Source organism: Mchenga conophoros, linkage group LG14 (assembly GCF_057382185.1).
Source record: "Mchenga conophoros isolate Kocher_MC1m ecotype Shallow Benthic linkage group LG14, M_conophoros_male_GT1.1, whole genome shotgun sequence".
In the NCBI taxonomy this organism is placed as follows: domain Eukaryota; kingdom Metazoa; phylum Chordata; class Actinopteri; order Cichliformes; family Cichlidae; genus Mchenga; species Mchenga conophoros.
Genome location: NC_140539.1, coordinates 18,240,166 through 18,264,162, shown reverse-complemented (window position 1 = coordinate 18,264,162; position 23,997 = coordinate 18,240,166). Strand labels below are relative to the sequence as shown.

At 37.4% G+C, this 23,997-nt stretch overlaps 1 protein-coding gene and 1 long non-coding RNA gene across 2 annotated transcripts; one reads left to right on the top strand and one right to left on the bottom strand.

Annotated features, from left to right (window-relative positions):
* Positions 1-433: 433 nt before the first annotated feature.
* LOC146559578 (uncharacterized) lies at positions 434-23,996 on the bottom strand. Its single transcript, XR_014888362.1, has 7 exons — positions 23,777-23,996; positions 1,864-2,010; positions 1,454-1,576; positions 1,048-1,346; positions 888-942; positions 605-668; positions 434-527 (listed from the first exon to the last, which is right to left on the bottom strand). It is a non-coding gene; the product is annotated as an uncharacterized LOC146559578 (long non-coding RNA).
* Positions 15,998-20,533, top strand: LOC146559579 (secretory phospholipase A2 receptor-like). The gene is made up of 8 exons (XM_085245654.1): positions 15,998-16,029; positions 16,587-16,623; positions 17,014-17,223; positions 17,341-17,473; positions 17,562-17,656; positions 18,116-18,475; positions 18,556-18,603; positions 18,763-20,533. Exons 2-8 carry the CDS (start codon positions 16,590-16,592, stop codon positions 18,801-18,803), a joined length of 921 nt encoding a protein of 306 aa, XP_085101780.1. The 5' UTR covers positions 15,998-16,029; positions 16,587-16,589; the 3' UTR covers positions 18,804-20,533.
* Position 23,997: the final 1 nt, after the last annotated feature.

Below are 23,997 nucleotides of genomic sequence, written 5' to 3'. Positions count from 1 at the left end.
GTTTTGCCGGGAACGGAGTATGGAAGCGGATATTTTTCTGCTTTAACACCCGCTTCGCCTCTACGTACTCCTTTCTCTTCTGCAGTACTACTGGAGGGTAATCATGGTCAAAGAATATTAATTTCCCATTCAGAAAAACTTTCTTCTTTTCCCAAGCTCTACGTAGGATCTCTTCTTTAACCCTATAGCGGAGAAATTTGACTATTATTGATTGCGTTTTATCTTGCCTGTCTCCGGCGGGTCTTGATGCCAACGCCCGGTGTGCTCTCTCGATGCCAAACTCCACAGTAGGTGGAGCACGCAGCTTGGCCTTCTTATGCAACAGGTCATACACCTAAATAAAAATAAATGTCTAGTTTGCTATATGGATTAATTGAACACGTGGATTCAATAGATATCTTCTGAGTGAAGGGTGTTCCCTTCATGTCTTCCTACCTTGCCGTTGCAAATCTCAAAGAAGCTGACGTAGGCAGAGAGATCCAAATTAGCATACCTCCTGTGGTGGAGGTAGGCAAAAACATCCTGGGCTAGAAGTGAATAGACTCAAATTATGACAAAGTCTGTTTTTTTGTACAAAATCCAGTTGTTTCATTTAAGGTCCTACCTGCTAATGCGTAGATGCCTTAAGCACTGTTCTGCTGCTTCCCTGTGAAATCACCTCCCATTGTCTTAAAAACAAATAAAGACTTTGAATAAATTCCACATTTGCAAAATTGTGCTTCAACCCCCCCCCCCAAAAAAAAACATCAATCTCCTTTTTATTAATCTCTACAATACACAAGAGTATCGGAGTTAGTGTATAAACATGGCAACTGTTTTCTCTCCCTTAATTACTCCTTTATATTCAGATGATAGAATAGAGAATCTACAAATTATTCCTGACCTACCCTGCTTGTTAAAGGGCTGCTTGCGAACGCACACACAAATCCTTTGGGGCTCAATCTTAAAAAAAGGCAAGAGATGTGCAGAGAAATGACTGTGCTACAGTTTGCAAAGTTACAATAAAACTTTCTGGATGGAACATTGTAAGTCCATGTTCAAACCTACCGTTTCAGTAGTTGATAAGGGTGTGATTTCCAAAGTCGCTCTGAAATCCTGAATCATCTCAAAGAACTTCTGGTTGGCCCGGGAACCTTCCAGAAACAAAAGGTACTGTAACAAAATGAGGAGTAGTTTTGCTCATGTTTAAAACAATTTACATTATAAAATAAAATAAAAAAAAGAATAATGGTTGAAGAAATCTTTCACCTTTCCCCTCTTGGTTTGCATATCTGGGGGCTTTATAACACAAGAGAGCCTTTTATTGCCTTTGTTCAACTCCATGGGAGCCACAGATTTCCTCCTGCCTAAAATGTGAAAAAACAAACAAACAATATACACACTTAATATACGCACACACAGAAATAAATAAATGAGATGTTAACACCTAATACCAATAAAATGGGTTACATACCTCTAACTGTGGATGGAGTAGGCATTTTCTCAGGTTCATCATTTTGCTTTATGGCCTCAGGAACAAAAGGCTGCAAAGTCGCTGGTTGTGTATCATTCTTTTTACGCTGCTGATTCAGAATTACTAGATGACAAAAAACAAATATAATTCAGATTTAACAGAAGGAAAAGACCAAAATATTTCTTCATACATTTAAAGTACTCAGAAACTTATTCAAATACATTTTAACAGGTACATGATATGACTTTGTACCCTGCAGATAACCAAATGAATATGGCATGGTCACCAACAACAACATGTTGTTAAATGAAACAGATGTGGCACTGTTATGATTTTTTAAAATGCATTATGCATTTTTAAAAAAATCTTTTTGTTTTCTGTTTTAAATGAATAAGTAAATCACAACCAACCAGAGTTTTTGAGGACTGATGATGGTGGGGGCTCGGGATGTATGGTTTCTGGGTTAGCTGAAAAGGATTCTGTAGCTGAGACTGGTCCTTGAACAGAACCTGGGGCCTGAAACATACACGTCTGCCGAGCCTGGGACCGAGTAGCAACTGAAAGTGACACAAAACCAAGTCAAACTGCTGAAATATGAGTTTATGCAATTCAGACTGCACTGAAAAAAGTCTAACATGCAGTCATTCATTCAATCTAATAAGTGCCATTCAAAACAGAATAAAATCATTGATTTGATTGTGAAACCCTTTCTTTTTGCATTTTAAAATACCACTTTTGATTTGGATGAAACTAAATATCTGTACAAAGGACACAACGCAAAGTTTTTGATTTCTCTCAAAACATATATTTCTTTTCATGTTGAACAGATAATATCTTTAATTTGAGTCAAAGTGATTTGCACTTGAACACACCCACCAGAAATAGACCGGGACCCATTTTTATTCTGCATGGCTGCTGGAAACATCATGTCACATCTTTGATTAATTTCATCTGAAAATAAACGTATGTAAAGCCAAGTGTGTTACAAAAGCTTTTATAATTTGTATTGCCAAAATTGCAGAAAATAACCCCATTTAAGCTGGGTCGACAGCCACCCCTAATTTTTGCATGATTGTAGCTGCTAGCTATAAGCTAGCTAGCTATCCTGCGCAACGTTAGAACTGGTTACCAGAAACCGACCATCACAGTCGGGAATGCAAGTTAGGCAAAAAGCCATTTTTTACCAGTATACTAACTAGCTAGCGTTACCACGATGCATCGGTGGTGGATACAGCTAGCTAGCATAAGTTCATAGTTCATAACATTCATAGTATAACTCCGTGCTCCGCTTCGTTTGAATTTTTCTGGTGAGCTCGCGGTTTCTAGACACAAGCTTGTGTTTGTTGATTATGCAATTCACAAATCTGATTAGTCAAATAATTGTTCTAATAGTCTGTGACCAAACAACTATCAAAATAGTAGTTTATTATGGTCAAAGATTTATCAGGTGTGCCAGACTTCAGTTCTTCACTTGTACATTTTGTTCCATATTTTACCTCAAGATATCCCAGAAAGATGAAGCTGAGGAAGAGCTGCAGAGTACCACCATGGCACTCTTCGTCTTCAGGGACAACTCAAGCCTCCTACATCAGCCTCGAGACATCGGGATAATCATTGATGGTGTGGAAGTCCTGAATGAGTTGCCTTCTGTGGCAGCTGGAGTGGCAATGGTCTTTGGACTCTGTTATGCTCTTAATATGGAATATCCACGAGGATTCAGGTTCACCTTTGAGGCTCTTCAAAAGATTATGATGGAGCTTGACTTTAACAAGATGACCTCTAAGATTCGCAAACTTAATTGTGAACTTAACACTGCACAGTAGTGTGTTTGCATGCATGTGTGCATGTGTATGTGCACATGCATGTGCATGTGTGCTTGGTTATTTTGCTTGGTTGGCCTGCAGTGGTATTCTACATTCAAAATTTATAAGAACACCCATTTGAAAGGGAGATTTAAGTTGATTTCATTGATACATGTGTAGATTTTTTTTTTTTTTACATTGTACAGGCACAGTGCACATATAAACATTTTTGAGTACTTGCAAATTGGTTTAAAAAGAGTTTTTATAATGGTTTTATGCCAGTTTTAGACAGGTTGCAGGTTTTATACTGGTTTTCAAAAGATTGCAGGTTTTATACTGGTTTTCAAAAGATTGCAGGTTTTATAAAACAAACATTTCTCTAATCATTTCTGCCGTAGCACTAAATCTGTATATTACTAATATAATAATATTAGTAATATACGCCTCAACATACGCTCATCATATTCTGTGATTATAGTTAAAATGGTTTGGAACAATAAATAATTTTGAAATAATTGGTTGGCCAACTGTCTTGTTTTTTATAGGAAATGCAGAGCATTTTTGAACTGAAATAAAATGAAATGTAAAAAATATAGTTTGAATATATGTAAATCAATTACCTGGCTTCAACACAAACATATTAGTTCATGTTAATTTGGTTCGATGTGAATACATTAGGTTGGTTAAATTTCAATATATTAGCTTGGTTCAATAATTAAAATATGGTTCTATGTAAAAAAAATAAATTTGGATCAATGCAGAATTTAAAGTTTCAGTCAAGTCTAGTAATATTGTTTATATCAACATAAAAGTATCAGGTCATATCAAGTGACTCAATTTGGATTCTATAAAGCCAAATATTTTGGATGTGACAACTGGACATCATTTTTTTTTTTATTTGAATAGGGTTATTCTTTTTACAGTGTGATTATTACCAGCATTATTGATCTGGATTAAGACAGCCACTACTGGTAAAATGGAGGAGAAAAAGGTAAGAAGAAGAAAAAAAAAAAAAAAGCTGTACGAGGCTGTCTGGCAAAACACAAGTGACACCAACAGTAAATTCACCACTTATTTTTCCGAAAACAGAACAACCAAATTAGACATCCACAGTGGTAGAAAAGTGTGTTACTTGAAACAATCCTCCATTTCTGACCATTACTTAATCATTTTTCTCCCAATCTCACCCTGAAAATAATGACTAAATACAGCAGGAAAGTGTTTAGAGAGGTCACATTTGGAAACTGTTTTTCTTTCTATAGTAACAAAATTCTTTTTACAAGCCCTAGGTATTGCCCCCTGGTGGCCATTAAAAAGAATAGAAATTTAAGACAGAGTCTACACCTTTATTTAAATGTCTAAAAAAAAAAATGTCAGACAGCTTTTAATCACCTGCCTGACACAAAAATATGGAACTGATTGACTTGTTTGACATACTTACTGTACATTACGAACATAAAAAGACAACAAATATCAAGTAACTTTAACCAGTAGTGATGTGCGATACCACTGATTTCCTTTCCGATCCGATACCAAGTAAAATTCAGGGTGGTATCAACGATACTGATCCTTTTTGCACGATACTTTGTGCAAAAACGTATTTTATTTATTGTATCTCAAATTATAGCATCATAATGATTACAGGACATCAGATTACTTGTTCTTATCACTTAATAATACAGAATTCATCATATAGAAATAAAAAAAACCTGAAGTTGTGCGCTATTTGAACACCTTGCCTGCCTGCAGCACTAAAGGACTCCATGAGAGACGTCTGTCTCGCCCTAGCAGCACCTGTCCCTGTCCACTCCTCCTCCTCCTCAGTTCGCCTCAACATACGCTCATCATATTCTGTGATATGATTTACTCTGAGGTGTTTGACAAATTTGTGGTGTTGCCACAACACCTCACTTTCTTGCCACATGTATCACAAACCACGTTTGTGGATGTAAAATACGTCCGAACATAACTCCAGTTACGCTCAGCCATTGTTGTGACTGCGCACGCCAAGGGACTGCGACACATTTATACAGCCGTATTTTGCACATGACTATGAAAAGCGGAAGAGGAAGTAGTTGCTTCCAATGTAGACAATCCGAATGAAATAGGATCTTCCCACTGTGATCCTGTTAATGATAAACTACAAGTTTACTCTAAATTACTAAAATATCGATATTTTAATGTGAGAATCAATTCTAGAACATAAATGACTGGTATCAGAGGAATTGATATTTCAGTATTGAACCGCACATCACTATTAACCAGCCACTGACTTATGAATTTTGTGGCTCCATTGTATATTGGTTTTCAAATCTGCTTAGCTTAATAAGAGGTTACTTGTCCAGTTCCAAAACAAATATTCTCTTTGTGGGTTGTGTCAGGAAAGAAGATACCAAAATATCCAGAGCTTCCTGTTGTGACAAGATCTTTCACATGGAATTCCAATAAAATTGATTCATGTTTGTGGCTGTAATGTGACAAAATGTGAGAAAGTTCAGTTCAACGATTAAACTGGCCTTAAAACTTTATTTTTTTTAACATTTATTTTTAAGCTATGTTTTTCCAGACATCTTTTTGACGTACTTATTTATGATGTATTTTTATTTTTTTCATGTTGACAACAGGAAATTTCATATTAAAATGAAATTATCTGCGAGAGCTGCCTGTTGTGACAAGGTGGCAGACAAAGAAACAAAAAACAAAACACAAAGTACTAATAAGAGACTTTATATAAATTTTGATTAAGAAGCCCCTACATTATTATGTATTCCTTGAAATTTAAATGAATTATCATTTTTTAAAAAGTGCTAGCGTATTTATTTCTACATTTTTGCAATTGCTCGCTTTTTCCTTTACTCATTTTGATATATTTTCTAAGTAAATAATTATTTGTGGACAAAATCATCCAACTCTTGTTGTGATCTTGCTCTGTTACAGTAATAATCCAGCTGCTCTTCGCTGATGCCTTGGGTACGTTTAATTCAACACAGTGAAAGCACAATGTCCTGCTGTTGTTACAAAAGCAGAACTTAACTCACCCCTGACCAAAAAGCTGATTGTTCCGGGAGGGATTTGGACACCAGAGCTATAACTTTAATCACAGACACAAGGATTCATTTGCATCAAGTATACAATATTTTCCAGTATTAAAGTAAAAATGTAACTTGTATGTTGTAATTGTTCTTTTTGTGTCAAGGTATACATCTGGAGTTCTACGAGGAAGCTAAAAGTTGGATTGAGGCCTTGGCGCACTGTCAGAGAAATAATTCCTCGCTGGTTGAAATATGCAACAAGACTGTGAGGGATGAAGTGAAAAATCTCTTGCAAAATAAAATCTTGCAGGATGGTGTGTGGATTGGCTTGGAATGACCAATCTTTGGCAACAAGGATGAATGGAAGTGGATTTCAGGGTCAAAACTACTAAATGCTCAGTTGAACAGCACTGATTCAGTCAACGGCTTAAACAACCACTGTGGAAAGATTGTCTTCGTTAATGAGACAAAAGAAATTAAGTGGCTGGATGCCAGCTGTCATGAAAAAATACCTTACATCTGCAAAGGTAAGCTGCTGATTTGTTTGGGTCAGTCTGGCATGATATTGATACCAAATGTTAAATTCTCCCCTTTTCCAGGTTTGAAATTTTGAGGATGCTCATATACAATCAACTGAATTGTTTTGAGTGAGTGGTTATTGATTTTTGTGAAAGAAAGGGAAGCCAGCAGCTGCAGCAGGCAGGAGAAAGGCGATGACGACAACGATGGCAGCAAAGAGAAAGGCGACAGCGGCGAGGAGGAAGGCAACGGCAGCAAGGGGGAAGGCAACAGCAGCAGCGAAGAGAAAGGCGACAGCGGCGAGGAGAAAGGCGACAGCGGCGAGGAGGAAGGCAACGGCAGCATGGGGGAAGGCAACGGCAGCAGCAAGGAGAAAGGCGACGACAGCAAGGAGAAAGGCGACGACAGCAAGGAGAAAGGCTACAGGATCTAATGAACACTGAAAGCTAACTAAAATACTATTTTTAAAATAAATAAATAAATAAGGAAATATTCTGAGTTTTAGTCTTTATGTTTTTTAAATCTTGTTTCCTGAGACTTTGGATGTCTACATGAAACTGACCTGGCTGTCTTCCTGTTGTGTTTATGCTGATTTTCTAAATCTTGACCTTTATGCCATTTTAATTAAAATACAAAATGTTTTTTTGATCTCTCATTGTTGTTTGAGTTAATATATTTGTATGTGTCAGAATCCCTGTGTTGAGTTTTGTTCACTCTCAGTATTTCCTGGGTTTTTTGTATATTGATATTCTAAGGTTTTGTTTATCATCTAGTTCAGTTTTGGGGTTTAGGCCTATATTCTGAGTCTTCTATGTATTCCTTCCCTAGTTATCAGGTTTCCCTTTTGTTTTTGTTCTGTCTAGTTTTCATCTATTTGTGATTCCATGTTTGCAACTTCCTGGTCCTCGTATTAGTTGTGTTTGCTGTTTTATTGTGATAGTTTCTTGTTTAGTGTGTGTTGCCCAAAGATGTACTTCCCCTGTCATGTTACCCCTGATTTGTCTCTGCTGTGTTCACATCTGTTTCCACTTCCATACTCACCCTCTTGTGTTCATACTATTCCTGTCTGCCTATGTGCCCTGTCAGAGAATCTGTTATGTTCCCATTAGCGATCTGTCTAGTTCCTGTCTCATGACGGCCCTCTTCATGTTTCGGTTTTCTGTTATTTCCAGTTTAGATTTTTTTTTAGTTCGGGTTTATGTTTTGGACTTTTGCCTTTGTTTTGTACCAGTTCCATCAGCCTAATAAAAGCGCTCACTTTTAAACCTCCATGTAAGCATTTATGTCTGCCAACTATACAAACACTGACAGTATGCTGTTCAAACAAACTGATAAGCTTCTATTTGTTTCCTATTTGACTAAACACACCCTCCTACTTGAAGGTCTTTGGACTTTTTGTAATTTCCAAATTTCAAATTCAAATAGCTTATACACTTGGATTTACAAGATATTTGAGCTTCATTTTAGCTTTGAGATTCATTTACTAGTCAAATTTGTGAATTAAGAGTTATTTAATGTATAATGTAAGAAATTGCACACACATAATTATACAAAAAACATTAAAAAGTAAGTAAAAACAAAACAGCTGAGTTTTTTAATCTCATCTGTCCTGGTTATGAGAAGAATGCAGGGAGCATTTGCCGTCAAACTTCATTCAAATTGATAGTTTTAATGTGACGATCAGGTACTTATGTATCAAGTTATTTTGTACACTGACTAATTATTCAACAAATAATATCAGCTTGCAATTGTTAATGCACTCTTTCATGCCATAAATACTCAGAGTCCTTATTTAATGCCAGCTACAGGACAATATTTAATGCAGCTAAAAGACAATTGTGTGCTCTTCAAGTTCATTGTTTTTAGTACACAGAAATGTAGATGTCCTAAATGATGTGTAACATCGTGTCATTTGCATATTTGGTGCAGCAAGTTGTGTTTGCCTAAAGGCTAATGCTCATCCAGTACATATAGTGGCTTGCAAAACTATCCGGCCACCTTGAACTTTTCCACATTTTGTCACATTACAGCCACAAACATGAATCAATTTTATTGGAATTCCACGTGAAAGACCAATACAAAGTGGTGTACACGTGAGAAGTGTAAATCCAATCGAGAATCTATGGCAAGATCTGAAAACTGCTGTTCATAAATGCTGTCCATCTAATTTGACTGAGCTGGAGCTGTTTTGCAAAGAAGAATGGGCAAGAATTTCAGTCTGTAGATGTGCAAAGCTGGTAGAGACATACCCTAAAAGACTGGCAGCTGTAATTGCAGCAAAATGTGGTTCTACAAAGTACTGACTGAGGGGGCTGAATAATTACGCACACCCCACTTTTCAGTTATTTTTTTGTAAAAAATGTTTGGAATCATGTATGATTTCCATTCCACTTCTCACGTGTACACCACTTTGTATTGATCTTTCACGTGGAATTCCAATAAAATTGATTCATGTTTGTGGCTGTAATGTGACAAAATGTGGAAAAGTTCACTTGTTCCTGCCTAACTGGCTTCAGGGGTATTTCAGCAGACACATCTGGGTTACACAAACAAAGTTCAACTGAAGATTAAACTGGCCTTAAAACTTTATTTTTTTTAACATTTATTTTTAAGCTATGTTTTTCCAGACATCTTTTGACGTACTTATTTATGATGTATTTTTACTTTTTTCATGTTGACAACAGGAAATTTCATATTAAAATGAAATTATCTGCCTTCCCCTCTTTCCTGAAAAAACAAATTCCTGTTTCTGTGTAGCTAATGCAAATATGAATACAGAGACTGTATTGTGAGATAACATGAAAGTTGTTTTTTCAGTCGAATAGAATGCAAATGTGTGCTTTTCACTTTTTTAAGAACAGCATGTAAGTTCAACATATCAGGACATAAAAAAATCATTTGATCAGTTTTAAATTAAGTAAATACAGCCTAAGATGATAAACAACACATCAGATATTACTCTGTGTTATTATTTATTCTATGAAAACTAAACCAAAATGCAGAAGAAAACTAGGTACACTAGGTGCACTGTTACTGCTTCCATAGGAAATAACAGAGTAAGAAGCAGCCAGGTTCTGCTAATGCACTTGATTACAGCCAGTGTCTTTTCTGATCATCAGATAATCTTAGGAAACATGTTGTTGCTGCCTGTCAGTCTGTGAATGGTTACAAAACAATTTTATATTTGAAGTCAGTTTTTCTACAGTGAGAAAAGATATTGACACATGGAAAGCAAGACAGCAGCCAATCTCTCTAGGAGTGGACATCCCAAAAATTCATAAAGGAGGCTTAGACTGACCAAACTGCATCTCACCAAACCAAAAGACTTCTGGATCAGACTGCATCATATTACTAAAATGCATCATTGCACTGCATCAAATGCAGTGAGGACTGGGAAAGCCTCCGTTTTCCCAGTCCTCACTGCTACGCGAAAATGCTTTTTTCAAAATTATCCACTTTAGAGAACGTTTTCAAAAAGCTCAGTTTTCCTTGACCACAAAAGGCGTATCAGTGTGGACGGAAGGCCAAAATGGAGAGAAAACGATGCGTTTTCAAACTAAAACGTATCAGTGTGGACATGGCCACAAACTATTTTCATAGCACTCTGTCTTATAGTTCTCAGAGGTAACACCATTTACCACTTGGATGTTAGTACTTTGTACGAGCTAGAGTTGTTAGCCCCAAGCTCAAACCTGCAGGCCCCAGGTGTCTGACCTCTAACCCTTGCTGCAGGCCCCATGTCCATTCAAGGCCCTTGTGCGGTAGCAGTAACAGGAGTAGTAGGAATGGTAGTTGTACTAGTATTGTGCAACACACATGCAAGCAGGCTTCAGAAACTGGCATTCTTCTGACCTGAAAATGGTCAAAACATCCCACATATGCATGTCATACTCGTAATTGAAATTTTGATAAGTAAAATGTCATCATAAAAAGAGTTTAAAGCTCAATTTGGCATAGACACAGACTTTATTAATCACCCAGCAGGGACATTTACAGTTACAGCAGTACATGGGTCAGGAAGAGAAAGTGAATCAGAAATATAATATAAAAATAAACAAATTACAAAAAACGGTGCACAAATTTAAAATTAGCCAAACAATCTATACGAGAGTAATTACTACTAATCTATAAATGACTGTTATATATAACAAATACACTCCATGTCAGTATAAAGCTGAGTGTCATTCCTGATCAGTTGATGCAAGACTTATAAATTAAAGCTGTCTGCAAATAATAAGCAACCAGTTCGTTCAAAAAGTAGCACAAACAAAGAAATTACTCAAAATTTATAACTGGAACTCGGCTGATATTCCAGCAGACAATAATTAAAAGTTTTTTCTGCCTCCATAGATTAAGAATTTTATGTTTAATTATTTAACACGACCTGTGACTTCAAAGCATGTGCATTCAAATTTCAGAACAGGCTCAACATCGTTGTTGTTTATTGGATTTTACTTTGCTGCTTTACTTTGAGCAGTCTGGTTTTCTTTTTTTCTTTTTTTCTTTTTTTTGTTTGGTTTTTTTTACATTTTGTCTTGCGAGTGTGCATCAGTTTGATTTCATTAACACAAACTTTGTATGCAGTTTACAACAGAGGTAAAGAGATTTAAACACACCAGAATCAAACAGCTAGGAACAAAACTAAATGTACTAAAGAACAAACCAAAAAAATCAAACTTGATATTTAAATAGCACAGCAAGAAAGTCAAAACTATGATCTTAGGTAAACTATTCCAGGTTTATGGCATGTCTAAAATCTGTCACAAATAATTCTATTTTCAGTTCAGTTTAATTACATAGTGCCAAATCACAACAACACTTGTCTCAAGGTGTTTGTAATTTAAGCTAAAGAACCTACAATAATACAAACTATTAAAAATAATGACATCCAAAATAGTTTTCCTGTGAAACACAACAGTAGCTTGAAAATGCACATGTGCCCAGTACTAACTACCTTGAAACTGTCCAGGTGTCTTCCTTGCTAACCCTGATAAGAAGAAACCCGAGTAGCCATGGAGGTCAAATCCTGTCAATTCCTCTTTTTAACAGTAGCTCCCCTATTGATCGTGGCACTTATAGTAAACAATACTCAGACTTCTACCTTTAGTATTTTAGAAAAGGTTAGAAAGTGAATGTCCACAATTTAGAATTTAACTGCAGAAAGAAATTTAGCAAGAGCAAAGAAAATTCAAATAGTAAAAATTACAAACATAAAGAATTCACATCACTGCGCATACAGTCACAAATAGATAGAATTTACTTCATGTTTCCTTCAGCAGTTCTACTTCAATTAGATTAGTCTTTAATATATTTTCACATAAATATTTATTGTTTTAATAAAAAGTTATTTATATTAGTTATCCCAAAAACTCATGATACACTTGCCTTTACAGGGTTAACTAGAGAGTCGCCATGTGTATGTTTATGTAGCTCCTCTCTAGATGTGTAACCACAGTGGCAAATCAACTGTTAGTGATTCATTCAAGTGTCAGACTATATATAAACCACATCCTCGTTCTCCTTCCTTTCATTATCTCATGGAATAAGATTAGTAAACAGTCATCAGAGGAAGGGAGACTTTATTTTAAACAGAGAAAATGTTGACTTGCTACTGCAGTAACCGTGACAGATCAGGTCAATATAAAGTACCTTTATACAGCAAAGATTAAAAGGAAATGAACTGAAAATTATATAGCTACTAACTTTTAAGGAGGAATGCTTCCTTATATGAATTAAAAAACACAACTTAAATATAGAGATTACTTTTCTGAATGCAAATTATACTTCGCATGGGATAATGTGGCATAGAGATAAGGTAAATGTGTGCTATCCACCTTACCCAGCTTTATGCCTGCAGTACTGGTAGATACACTCAACAAAAATATAAACGCAACACCTTTGTTACTGCTCCCATTCCCCATGGGATGGACGTAGAGACCTAAAATTCATTCCAGATACACAATATAACCACCCCTCCCAAACAGTGGTCACAAATCAGTCCAAATGTGTGGTAGTAGGCACATCTGCCATATTGAGATAATCCATCCCACCTCACAGGTGTGCCACATCAGGATGCTGATCTGACATCATGAGTAGTGCACAGGTGTACCTCAGACTGCCCACAACAAAAGGCCACCCTGGAATGTGCAGTTTTGTCTCACAGCAAAATGCCACAGATGCCACAAGCAATGAGGGAGCGTGCAATTGGCATGCTGACAGCAGGAATGTCAACCAGATCTGTCGCCCGTGCATTGACTGTTCATTTCTCAACCATAAGCCGTCTCCACAGGCGTTTCAGAGAATATGGCAGCACATCCAACCGGCCTCACAACCGCAGACCTCGTGTAACCACACCAGCCCAGGACCTCCACATCCAGCAGGTTCACCTCCAAGATCGTCTGAGACCAGCCACCCAGACAGCTGCTGGAACAATTGGTTTGCACAACCAAACAATTTCTGCACAAACTGTCAGAAACCGTCTCAGGGACGCTCAACTGCATGCCCGTCGTCCTCATCGGGGTCTTGACCTGACTCCAGCTCGTCGCCGTAACAGACTTGTGTGGGCAAATGCTCACATTCGATGGCGTCTGGCACGTTGGAGAGGTGTGCGCTTCACGGATGAATCATGGTTCACATTGTTCAGGGCAGATGGCAGCTGAGAATGTCCCAGTTCTTGCATGGCCAGCATACTCACCGGACATGTCACCCATTGAGCATGTTCGGGATGTGCTTGACCGGCGTATACGACAGCGTGTACCAGTTCCCATGAATATCCAACAACCTCGCACAGCCATTGAAGTGGAGTGGACCAACATTCCACAGGCCACAATTGACAATCTGATAGACTCCATGCGACGATGTGTTGCACTGCATGAGGCAAATGGTGGTCACACCAGATACTGACCGGTTCTGGGTCCCCAGACCCCCAATAGCGCAAAAAACTGCACATTCCAGGGTGGCCTTTTGTTGTGGGCAGTCTGAGGTACACCTGTGCACTACTCATGATGTCAGATCAGCATCCTGATGTGGCACACCTGTGAGGTGGGATGGATTATCTCAATATAGCAGATGAGCCCACTACCACACATTTGGACTGATTTGTGACCACTGTTTGGGAGGGATGGTTATATTGTGTATCTGGACTGAATTTTAGGTCTCTACGTCCATCCCATGGGGAATGGGAGCAGTAACAAAGGTGTTGTGTTTATATTTTTGTTGAGTGTAAGTAGGCAAGTGTCCCAGTGTCAGAGTGCTAAATTCGCTACTCGCATAAAGGAGAAATCAACAATATTCTACATTTGGACACCACGGCAACAGCTGCTCAGGCCCAAGGCTGGAGCCCACCAAAACAACTCCCTGATAACGACTGTGTGATGACTATTCTTCCCATCCCATGAAGGACACCTGGATCGGCTGGAGGACTGTTTACTTAGCCTGATAGGCCGAAGGACACTGTCTCAGCTGAACTATGGACACGCACACACATACACTTACACTGATAAGCACGCACTCATCCCCCTCCCTTCCAAACGCCTTCGATGCTTGTTCCTGCGGGGGAAGACAGCGGGTCTGTGTGCCGCGCTGAAATGATAGCATGGTGCAGGACGACTGCTGTGTTCCTTCGACTCACCCCCCACCCCCCTATCCATCCCCTGTGGCTTGTCATGTGCTCTGATGTTGTGATGTGGACATTAATGTGCTCTCTGTGCAGAGGAGTTTTTTTTGTTTCCTGTTCTCGTGCTGTCCTCCCATAGGCTGCCCAGCGTGTGAAGAGGTCTCTTTTTTTTTTTCTCTTGTACTTTTCCCATTGTTGTGTAATTTTTTCAGTGTTATTCTCCCAACGCTGCCGATCTCCGACTGTATTCCCTTGTGTTGTCTTTGTTGTTGTGTGTGTAAGTCGGGGGGGGGGGGGGGGGGGGGGGGTCCTATTCCTCTGTGGGGCAACCTGCATATGGCCAATAAAGCATTCATTCAATTCAATTCAATTCAATTCAAGTGAACCTTTTAAATCACATTTGAAAACATGAAAAATGAGTCATAATGTGAAATCTAAAGCACTAAATTAATTCTACAAGTATACATGCAGGTGGTGGCAGATTAACTAGTGATTCAACAACACTTCCTGTAAACATAATACTAAAAATACAAGCTTTTTCATATTGTGGCTGTGACTCAATATATTTGTTTGCTTGTCATGAAAACTGATAACCACGTATTTGTTTCCCATTTGACTGAACACACTTTCTCACTGTAAGGTCTCTGGATCTAGATTTACATACATACTTACATAGGGTAAAAAAGGGAAGTACAACACTGTGAACTAATTCCAGTATGAGTTTCCTGTTATCAGTTTTTAAGGATGATTTGAAACAGCAGCTGAAAAAAACAATAGTAAAATATGCTTGTTTAGATTTGTTGCATACTCTGAGACAATTATAAAGAAATCTGACCCACTATCAAGAAATATTAAAAAACAACAACAACAAAACATGCTGCATAAATGGTTCCAGCCTTTGCTATTTTGTAAACTGTAGCTAAGAAATTGACTTCACTGCAAAGCTGGTACACTATAGGCAGACAGGTATGTTATAGTGTTATATTACAGAAACCATCAGAGCTAAATGTCTACATTTCAGTGGAACCCATTGCAAGCATCATGTAAAGCATACAGTAAACAAATAAGAATGACTGTCTCTCTCAATACAGCATTTATTGAGAGCGTAATAACAGAAGCACCCTTGATTTCATGAAGAAGAGAAACAAGCATAATGTATTGATGTGCAGAATTTAGATGGAGGTGGTTAGACTCCAATGGGATGTCTCGGTGGAACGTCACCCCCACAGTGATACAGATTAGATTTAGTTTTATAATCAAATTATGTATCTTCTTTTAGATCAGAGGACGGGCATACAATAGCTAATCTGTTGTTAAAGTTGTACAGAATAACCTGACAGAGTTTATTTGGATTCATTTATTAGAATGTTTGTTTTCCCCCTTACTATATCAGACTATATTATTATATTAGAAATGTTAACCACACTGCATATCCACAGGGCCTTAGGGGATTCTTGAAAAAAGAAAGAAGAGGAAGCCAAATAAGCATTTGTGGGTGTGTTTCTTTAGTCAAAACAGGTGACATCTGTACACCTGTGGATCTCTATAAAACAACATCACATTTCTCTGCCTGCATTTTTATCACAACAACTAAAAAATCTTAATGGGGTAAGTACAAGATCTGTCTGAAGAACACAAATATAGAAATTTGGTTATATGTGATTGATCTTAAAAAATAAACTTACTCATTTAGTTCAAAAAGAAAAAGGAACATTTGGTTTGGTAGGTCTAAGCAATGTGTTTGATTAAAGGAGCTATTCATTTTCTATACCAGCTACCAGTCTTAAGAGAATTGAATCATTATTACAGTAGTTTATATATGTTTATATAAATAAACTACTGTACCCAAAACTTCTGGCTATGATGATTTTATGATTAATGGACAAACTGTGTCGACATTTGCACTAAGTACTAGAATCCAAGTTATCATTATTAAGTGTTTCTGTATCATGAAAACAAGTGTACAGTATATAATGTGTATCTATTTGTGTATCTATTTGAATGCCTAGATTGTACCCTAACTCTAGTTTTGCACCTTGGATATGTAATTTTCACAGTTACATTAACACTTGGGCAAAGGGTGAAAGTATTTTAACTTTTCTACGTGAATGTGCTGTGTATGTTTTTTTCATAACTTTCCAATATTTTTCTGGTCATGTTTACAGGTCATGGCAAGACTGATCTATCTATCACTGCTGCTGGGTATGTTACTAACTGATTGGTCATAGTAAGAAACCTTAAAACGTTATTTTATCAAAATTACAATTATCAAACCCAATCACTGTAGCAATTCACACAGAAGAAGAACCTATTCTCTGCTCTAGTAAATGCACTATTTTCATTTTAAGAAAAAGTTATTTGGTTTTGTTCAATCCCTCTGAAGCTTTAAAATCCATGTTTCTTGTAAAGTTCGTGCTTGTCTATTATTTATTTTATACATTTGTTCCTGCATTTCTTATTTTTACTTTTTTTCAATTTATTTTTTACTGCAAATCATTTTCTCTAATTTATTGATAAAATAAAAGGGAAAGCAAAACACCTATGATAATATATATACAAGGAAACTAAATACAGTTTTGGTGTGATCAACAGTCCAGCTGTTCAGCTGTTCCTCAGAAGGTCGAAACATAGATTGCCCTGCTAACTGCATAGTTGACAGTTGGAACTGGACACTTCAATGTTTTCAAACCAGCACAAAGCCTGACACACTAATGGTTGTGGGTCAGACATTGGATCACTGTATGCTTGGGAACAGCTTTAATATGTACAAAACTAGCTGTTTGTCTTTGAAGGTAAACGGAGGTAAGCTCTCCAAACCACATTTTTGTTGTTATCTCTACTAAATGTCCATAGTTAAAAAAAAAAACGACATAAAACAAGATGTCTGCATGCTGTGTGTTCTTACATATGGTTTGCAAGAATCCAACATACAACTGACCAACATAAAACCTGGCACTGCTCAGAACTGCAGCAGCATATACATTCCAGCTGTCAGTGGAAATCATTGTGACAAAAATCTTACTAAGGACACGTGTATTAAATTTACACCAGGGTAAATATGTCTTGCATCCATTCTGCTGCTAATGTAATCTTAAGAATCCTACGTAGTGTACATTACAAGTAATTATTTTTTCTTACAGAGAGAAAATATGTATCTCCTTGGGATCTAATAGGAAGGTAAGGATGGAATTTAACTGCACTCAAGAACACCCAGGCAGTATCTGTAATGACACGGGTAAGTTTTATTCAACAAAATGAAACCATCTTACTGCGTTTGAAGCAGTTTTTTAGAACTTTTTCAACTTAGAGCTTTACCACACACACAAAATGGAAATTACTCTGTAATTAAAAAATCACTGCTGACTGTTGTTTATCGTTGAAATATGACTCAACATAAGATGTGCCTCCAGGAGAAATGTAGCACTAGACTAGTCAGAAGAAAAAATGCAAATGACCAAATAAAAGAATAACGTAGACATGAGACTTTGTACATGCTAAAATAAAATTAAAATTATAGTCATTGTAAAATGATGTATATTTACCTGCATTGAACCAGATTTTTTTAATTGAATGCCCAATATACAAAACTAAAAACAGCTTTGCATTTGCAGCAGTGAGGCAGAAGATTGTTTTGTGTCACCACATCCTAAAATCTGTGTTGCAAAAACCTTAACCTACCCTTTTCTGTGTTCAGATCTGCAGTTCCACTCAGTAAACAAAACTTGGATTGATGCATTGGAGCACTGTCGGCAAGAGAATTCCTCCTTGGTTGAAATCTACAATGACACAGTCGGTGTTAAAGTTAAAAATCTGCTGCAAAATAAAACAGAGTCACACACAGGGGTGTGGGTTGGCCTGGAACGATCCATTTTTGGCAATAATCCTGAATGGAAATGGATTTCAGGGTCAAAGGTTTTATATTCTCAGTGGAACTACAGTTTTCCTGTGAACTCCTTAAACAACCACTGTGGAAAGATCATCACAGTTAATGAGGCAAAACAAATCAAGTGGCTGGATGCAAACTGCCATAAAAAACTGCCATTCATCTGTCAACGTAAGCTGCTGTTTTGATTAAGATTAGGTCAGGTATAAGCACCCGGATGTTTTTAAATCTCACCTTTCTTCAATTGCCAGGTCTGAAAAACAACATTTGCTCTACTAAAGCACCTACTCTGAATCCAGGTAAATCTACTGAAACTATTTCTAGTTTGAAAGCAGAAACTTGTAACTTTATGTTCACTTCATGTTCCTTAGAAAGAATGTATGCAAACTAAAAACACAAGTCATTCCGTTATTTGTTTTTTTATCATTTTAAATTCACATTTGTGTTTTGGGTCACAGTGCTTTGCATTCACATCGACAGCAGCGAAGATTGCATATAAGTCAATCACAAACAGGATATACTGCATCTCCCTGGTCACACTGAGATGAAATTCCTGAGGAAACAGATGAATGACCCAACATATCCAGTGTATAAATACTCTCTTCAAGCTACTGTTGTGTTTCACAGGAAAACTATTTTGGATGTCATTATTTTTAATAGTTTGTATTATCGTAGGTTCTTTAGCTTAAATTACAAACACCTTGAGGCAAGTGTTGTTGTGATTTGGCACTATGTAATTAAACTGAACTGAAAATAGAATTATTTGTGACAGATTTTAGACATGCCATAAACCTGGGATAGTTTACCCAACATCATCGTTTTGACTTTCTTGCTGTGCTATTTAAATATCAAGTTTGATTTTTTGGTTTGTTCTTTAGTACATTTAGTTTTGTTCCTAGCTGTTTGATTCTGGTGTGTTTAAATCTCTTTACCTCTGTTGGAAATCAAACTGATGCAGATTTCTTTAGAAAAATACACACTCACAAGACAAAATGTAAAAAAAAAAAAAAAAGGAAAAAAAAGAAAAAGAAATCCAGACTGCTCAAAGTAAAGCAGCAAAGTAAAATCCAAAAAAAAAAAAAAAACAACAATGTTGAGCCTGTTCCGAAATTTGAATGCACATGCTTTGAAGTCACAGGTCTTGTTAAATAATGAAACTGTTGTGATATTTTGATACCATGGTAGCATTTACAGGATATTGTTTTATTGTGATATTATACAGGAAAACTGTTACTCAATAAGGCCCATTTACTAGTTGTTTTTCTCTTTCTCTCTGACCCAAGAATTGATGTGTAAGAATCACAGGCTGGTACCCCAAGGTCGAAAATACCACAGAGACGAGACCACTTCCTTACTCCCATCCTCCCTTCCTTATCTTTTAGAAAAGAGCTTGTTAAAAAGCCAGGTGGTTTGTTTCAGAATTCACTAATGAAAGAACTCTGTATTCTATGTCTAGGAGTGTATTTTGCTGGGATGATCATAAATTGTAACTGAAGAGATAAACTACACAAAGGATACTTCTTTGCTCACAAGGCAGGAAGACGTTTCCTTATTTGGTCTGTACCGGTTTGAACTGAGAACCTGCTGACACACGAACCTTTTTCCTCTATATAAGCTGTTGTGTACTTAATAAACCTTTGAGTTGATTGTGGGAGAGCAATCTGAACAGTCTGTGTCACTTTGTTCTCCTAACTGCTCCCGACGCTGTAACTAACCCGCTGAACGGCATACCTGAGTGTTACTTTGAATAATTAGGAGTCTTATAAGGAAAGGACAAAACTCTGCTTATCGCTCACGCCACGGAGGAAACCCGGGATGGAAATTTCCTTCATAAACATAAAATTCTTAATCTATGGAGGCAGAAAAAACTTTTAATTATTGTCTGCTGGAATATCAGCCGAGTTCCAGTTATAAATTTTGAGTAATTTCTTTGTTTGTGCTACTTTTTGAACGAACTGGTTGCTTATTATTTGCAGACAGCTTTAATTTATAAGTCTTGCATCAACTGATCAGGAATGACAGTCAGCTTTATACTGACATGGAGTGTATTTGTTATATATAACAGTCATTTATAGATTAGTAGTAATTACTCTCGTATAGGTTGTTTGGCTAATTTTAAATTTGTGCACTATTTTTGTAATTTGTTTATTTTTATATTATATTTCTGATTCACTTTCTCTTCCTGACCCATGTACTGCTGTAACTGTGAATGTCCCTGCTGGGTGATTAATAAAGTCTGTGTCTATGCCAAATTGAGCTTTAAACTCTTTTTATGATGACATTTTACTTATCAAAATTTCAATTACGAGTATGACATGCATATGTGGGATGTTTTCACCATTTGCAGGTCAGAAGAATGCCAGTTTCTGAAGCCTGCTTGCATGTGTGTTGCACAATACTAGTACAACTACCATTCCTACTACTCCTGTTACTGCTACCGCACAAGGGCCTTGAATGGACATGTGGCAGCAAGGGTTAGAGGTCAGACACCTGGGGCCTGCAGGTTGGAGGTTGGGGCTAACAACTCTAGCTCGTACAAAGTACTAACATCCAAGTGGTAAATGGTGTTACCTCTGAGAACTATAAGACAGAGTGCTATGAAAATAGTTTGTGGCCATGTCCACACTGATACGTTTTCGTTTGAAAATGCATCGTTTTCTCTCCATTTTGGCCTTCCGTCCACACTGATACGCCTTTTGTGGTCAAGGAAAACTGAGCTTTTTGAAAACGTTCTCTAAAGTGGATAATTTTGAAAAAAGCATTTTCGCGTAGCAGTGAGGACTGGGAAAACGGAGGCTTTCCAAGTCCTCATTGCATTTGATGCAGTGTAATGATGCATTTTAGTAATATGATGCAGTCTGATCCAGAAGTCTTTTGGTTTGGTGAGATGCAGTTTGGTCAGTGAGCCTCCTTTATGAATTTTTGGGATGTCCACTCCTAGAGAGATTGGCTGCTGTCTTGCTTTCCATGTGTCAATATCTTTTCTCACTGTAGAAAAACTGACTTCAAATATAAAATTGTTTTGTAACCATTCACAGACTGACAGGCAGCAACAACATGTTTCCTAAGATTATCTGATGATCAGAAAAGACACTGGCTGTAATCAAGTGCATTAGCAGAACCTGGCTGCTTCTTACTCTGTTATTTCCTATGGAAGCAGTAACAGTGTACCTAGTTTTCTTCTGCATTTTGGTTTCATTTTTATAAAATAAATAATAACACAGAGTAATATCTGATGTGTTGTTTATCATCTTAGGCTGTATTTACTTAAAAAAAAATCACCTGATCAGTTTTAAATTATGTCCTGGTATGTTGAACTTACATGCTGTTCTTAAAAAAGTGAAAAGCACACATTTGCTTTCTATTCAACTGAAAAAACAACTTTCATGTTATCTCACAATACAGTCTCTGTATTCATATTTGCATTAGCTACACAGAAACAGGAATTTGTTTTTTTTTTTGGGGGGGGGGGGTTTCGGGAAAGAGGGGAAGGCAGATAATTTAATTTTAATAATACATTTCCTATTGTCAACATCAATTTTTTTTTTTAAAAATACGTCATAAATAAGTACGTCAAAAAGATGTCTGGAAAAACAGCTTAAAAATAAATGTTAAAAAAAAATAAAGTTTTAAGGCCAGTTTAATCTTCAGCCTCAAATGAAACCTCCATTTCATTTGAAGCTGTTGAACTTTGTTTGTGTAACCCAGATGTGTCTGCTGAAATACCCCTTAAGCCAGTTAGGCAGGAACTAGTGACATCTCAGAGGGCTGATACTTTTTTAACTAAATGATTTAAAGCTGTTAAGCCTAAAGAGCAGGTTTGACACCTTTGGCTGTGACGTTGGGGGTCAGTCCTGCAGCAGGAAGCACTATGCACATGTTTCCATGTCTTACGTTGGGATCTCGCAAGTTTTTTCTTTCTTCATGTCAACATGTCAAAAAGTACATCCATTATAAGAAGAGGCAGATAAACCATGGCCCTCATTTACTTCCATGTGTGTGGAAATGTTTTTACCAGCAAAGAAACAAAAACATGCAAAAACACAAACACAGTGCCTAATCTCTCTGGCTGTCCACAAAACAGGAGCAAACTCACCTAATTAAATGGCAAAGAACTATGCTAATCTTCCACTAACATACAAGCAAATCTGACCACAGTAGGACAGATTCCACATGTTAACCATCACTTTCCAAGATGACGTCAAGCGCACACTGACCAGCAATAATCCTGCAACCACAAAACACAGAGCCCAGTGTTGCTGCTGGAGCTAGATATGCATGTACACAAATGAGCAGCTGTTCAGGTGTGGCAAACAAGGAATACAGAGAGAGCAGCTCTCTTTCATGAAGAGGCCAAAAGGTGACTGGATGTAACAATAACATTTAATCAACAGGATTAAGTGTTTGTCTGTAAGACGTTTGTCTGTATTTTGGACAGCATGTTGTTGTGATGTTTAGCACTGTCACCTCGCACCAATAACTAAGAAATCTGTTTGCCATCCTCAACTCCACAGAATAATTAAAAAGCACTCATTAAATTTAAATGTGTTCAAAACACTGTTAGTGTACTGCTGATGAGTTGGGATGCTTGGGTGTTCCTGAACGTCCTATCAGGATGAACATCCAAATAACTTTTTCATACATGCATTTTTTCAAACTGCTAATCACAGTTTGCAGTTGTTTAGTTTATCCAAATCTAAAATTCTCCTTCCTAAATCTTCATTGACTTTCTTTAATTTTTCCCATTGTTAAAAGTATCTCACAAGCATCCTGAAGTGAAGGAAGTGGAATGGCTGAAATTGGCTTTGAAACAAGTCAAAAGTAACCAAGTATGCACATTATCACCATCTAGTGCAGACCTTCCCAAAGTGTGGGGCCCGCCCCCTAGGGGGGGCACAGAGCCATTGCAGGGGGGGGGGGGGGGGGGGGGGGGCGCGGAATGTAAAGGGGAAAAAACAAAACCGCTTGGACACTGCTAGCACGGGGCGCCCACAGAAACGCAAAGCAGGAGATGAAGCATCGCTGAATATGTTTCCAAACCAACTTCATTCTAAGCCAAAGACTAGAAAATATGGTAAAGCAGATCTTCCCTTTGGTTTCACCTGCACAAGTGCAGAGGTAGGTCTCCCCTGCAGAATTGGTTTTCCCTGTGTCGGGAGCAGCGCTGGGCTGTTCAAATCACGGACAAACATTATCCCACAGCTGTTTATGTTTTTAAACCCACTTTGCACAGAGAGGCATTTTTTTGAAAAATGTATTGATAGCAATGTTGAATAGTATTACAAAAACTACACCTAAAATCACACCGTGACGACTCTGCCTTTCTAAATGGAGGGACAGTAACTGCGTGTGTAAGCGTGTAAAACCTGCAGATAGTCAGATTAACAGTATTTTGTGTCCATCTGCCATTCTGTAATTCATCTCATGTAAACAATAACGTGGCGCACAGCGTGACGTGAAAAAGGCACATACCTTTGACGTTGCGTGATGAACTCTGTATTCCTCGTCCACACGTAAACGCAAAAATGAGTTTAAAAAAAAATCTCCATTTTCGGTGATTCAAAGCGTCGTTTACGTGTGGACAAAACAGCTGCGTTTTCAAAAATACCCGTGTAGGTGCGGACGTAGTGTAAAAGAGTTAGTAGTTTATTTTATTACTACCTGTAAATTATTGCAGATTACTTGTATTTGCT

Bases quoted from the DNA above. Each gene is read 5' to 3' on its own strand.
- LOC146559579 (XM_085245654.1), top strand. From the start codon at position 16,590: ATGGCAAGACTGATCTATCTATCACTGCTGCTGG. The intron at 16,624-17,013 runs GTATGTTACTAA...TGTGATCAACAG, and splicing joins CTATCTATCACTGCTGCTGG to TCCAGCTGTTCAGCTGTTCC. The intron at 17,657-18,115 runs GTAAGTTTTATT...TTCTGTGTTCAG, and splicing joins CAGTATCTGTAATGACACGG to ATCTGCAGTTCCACTCAGTA.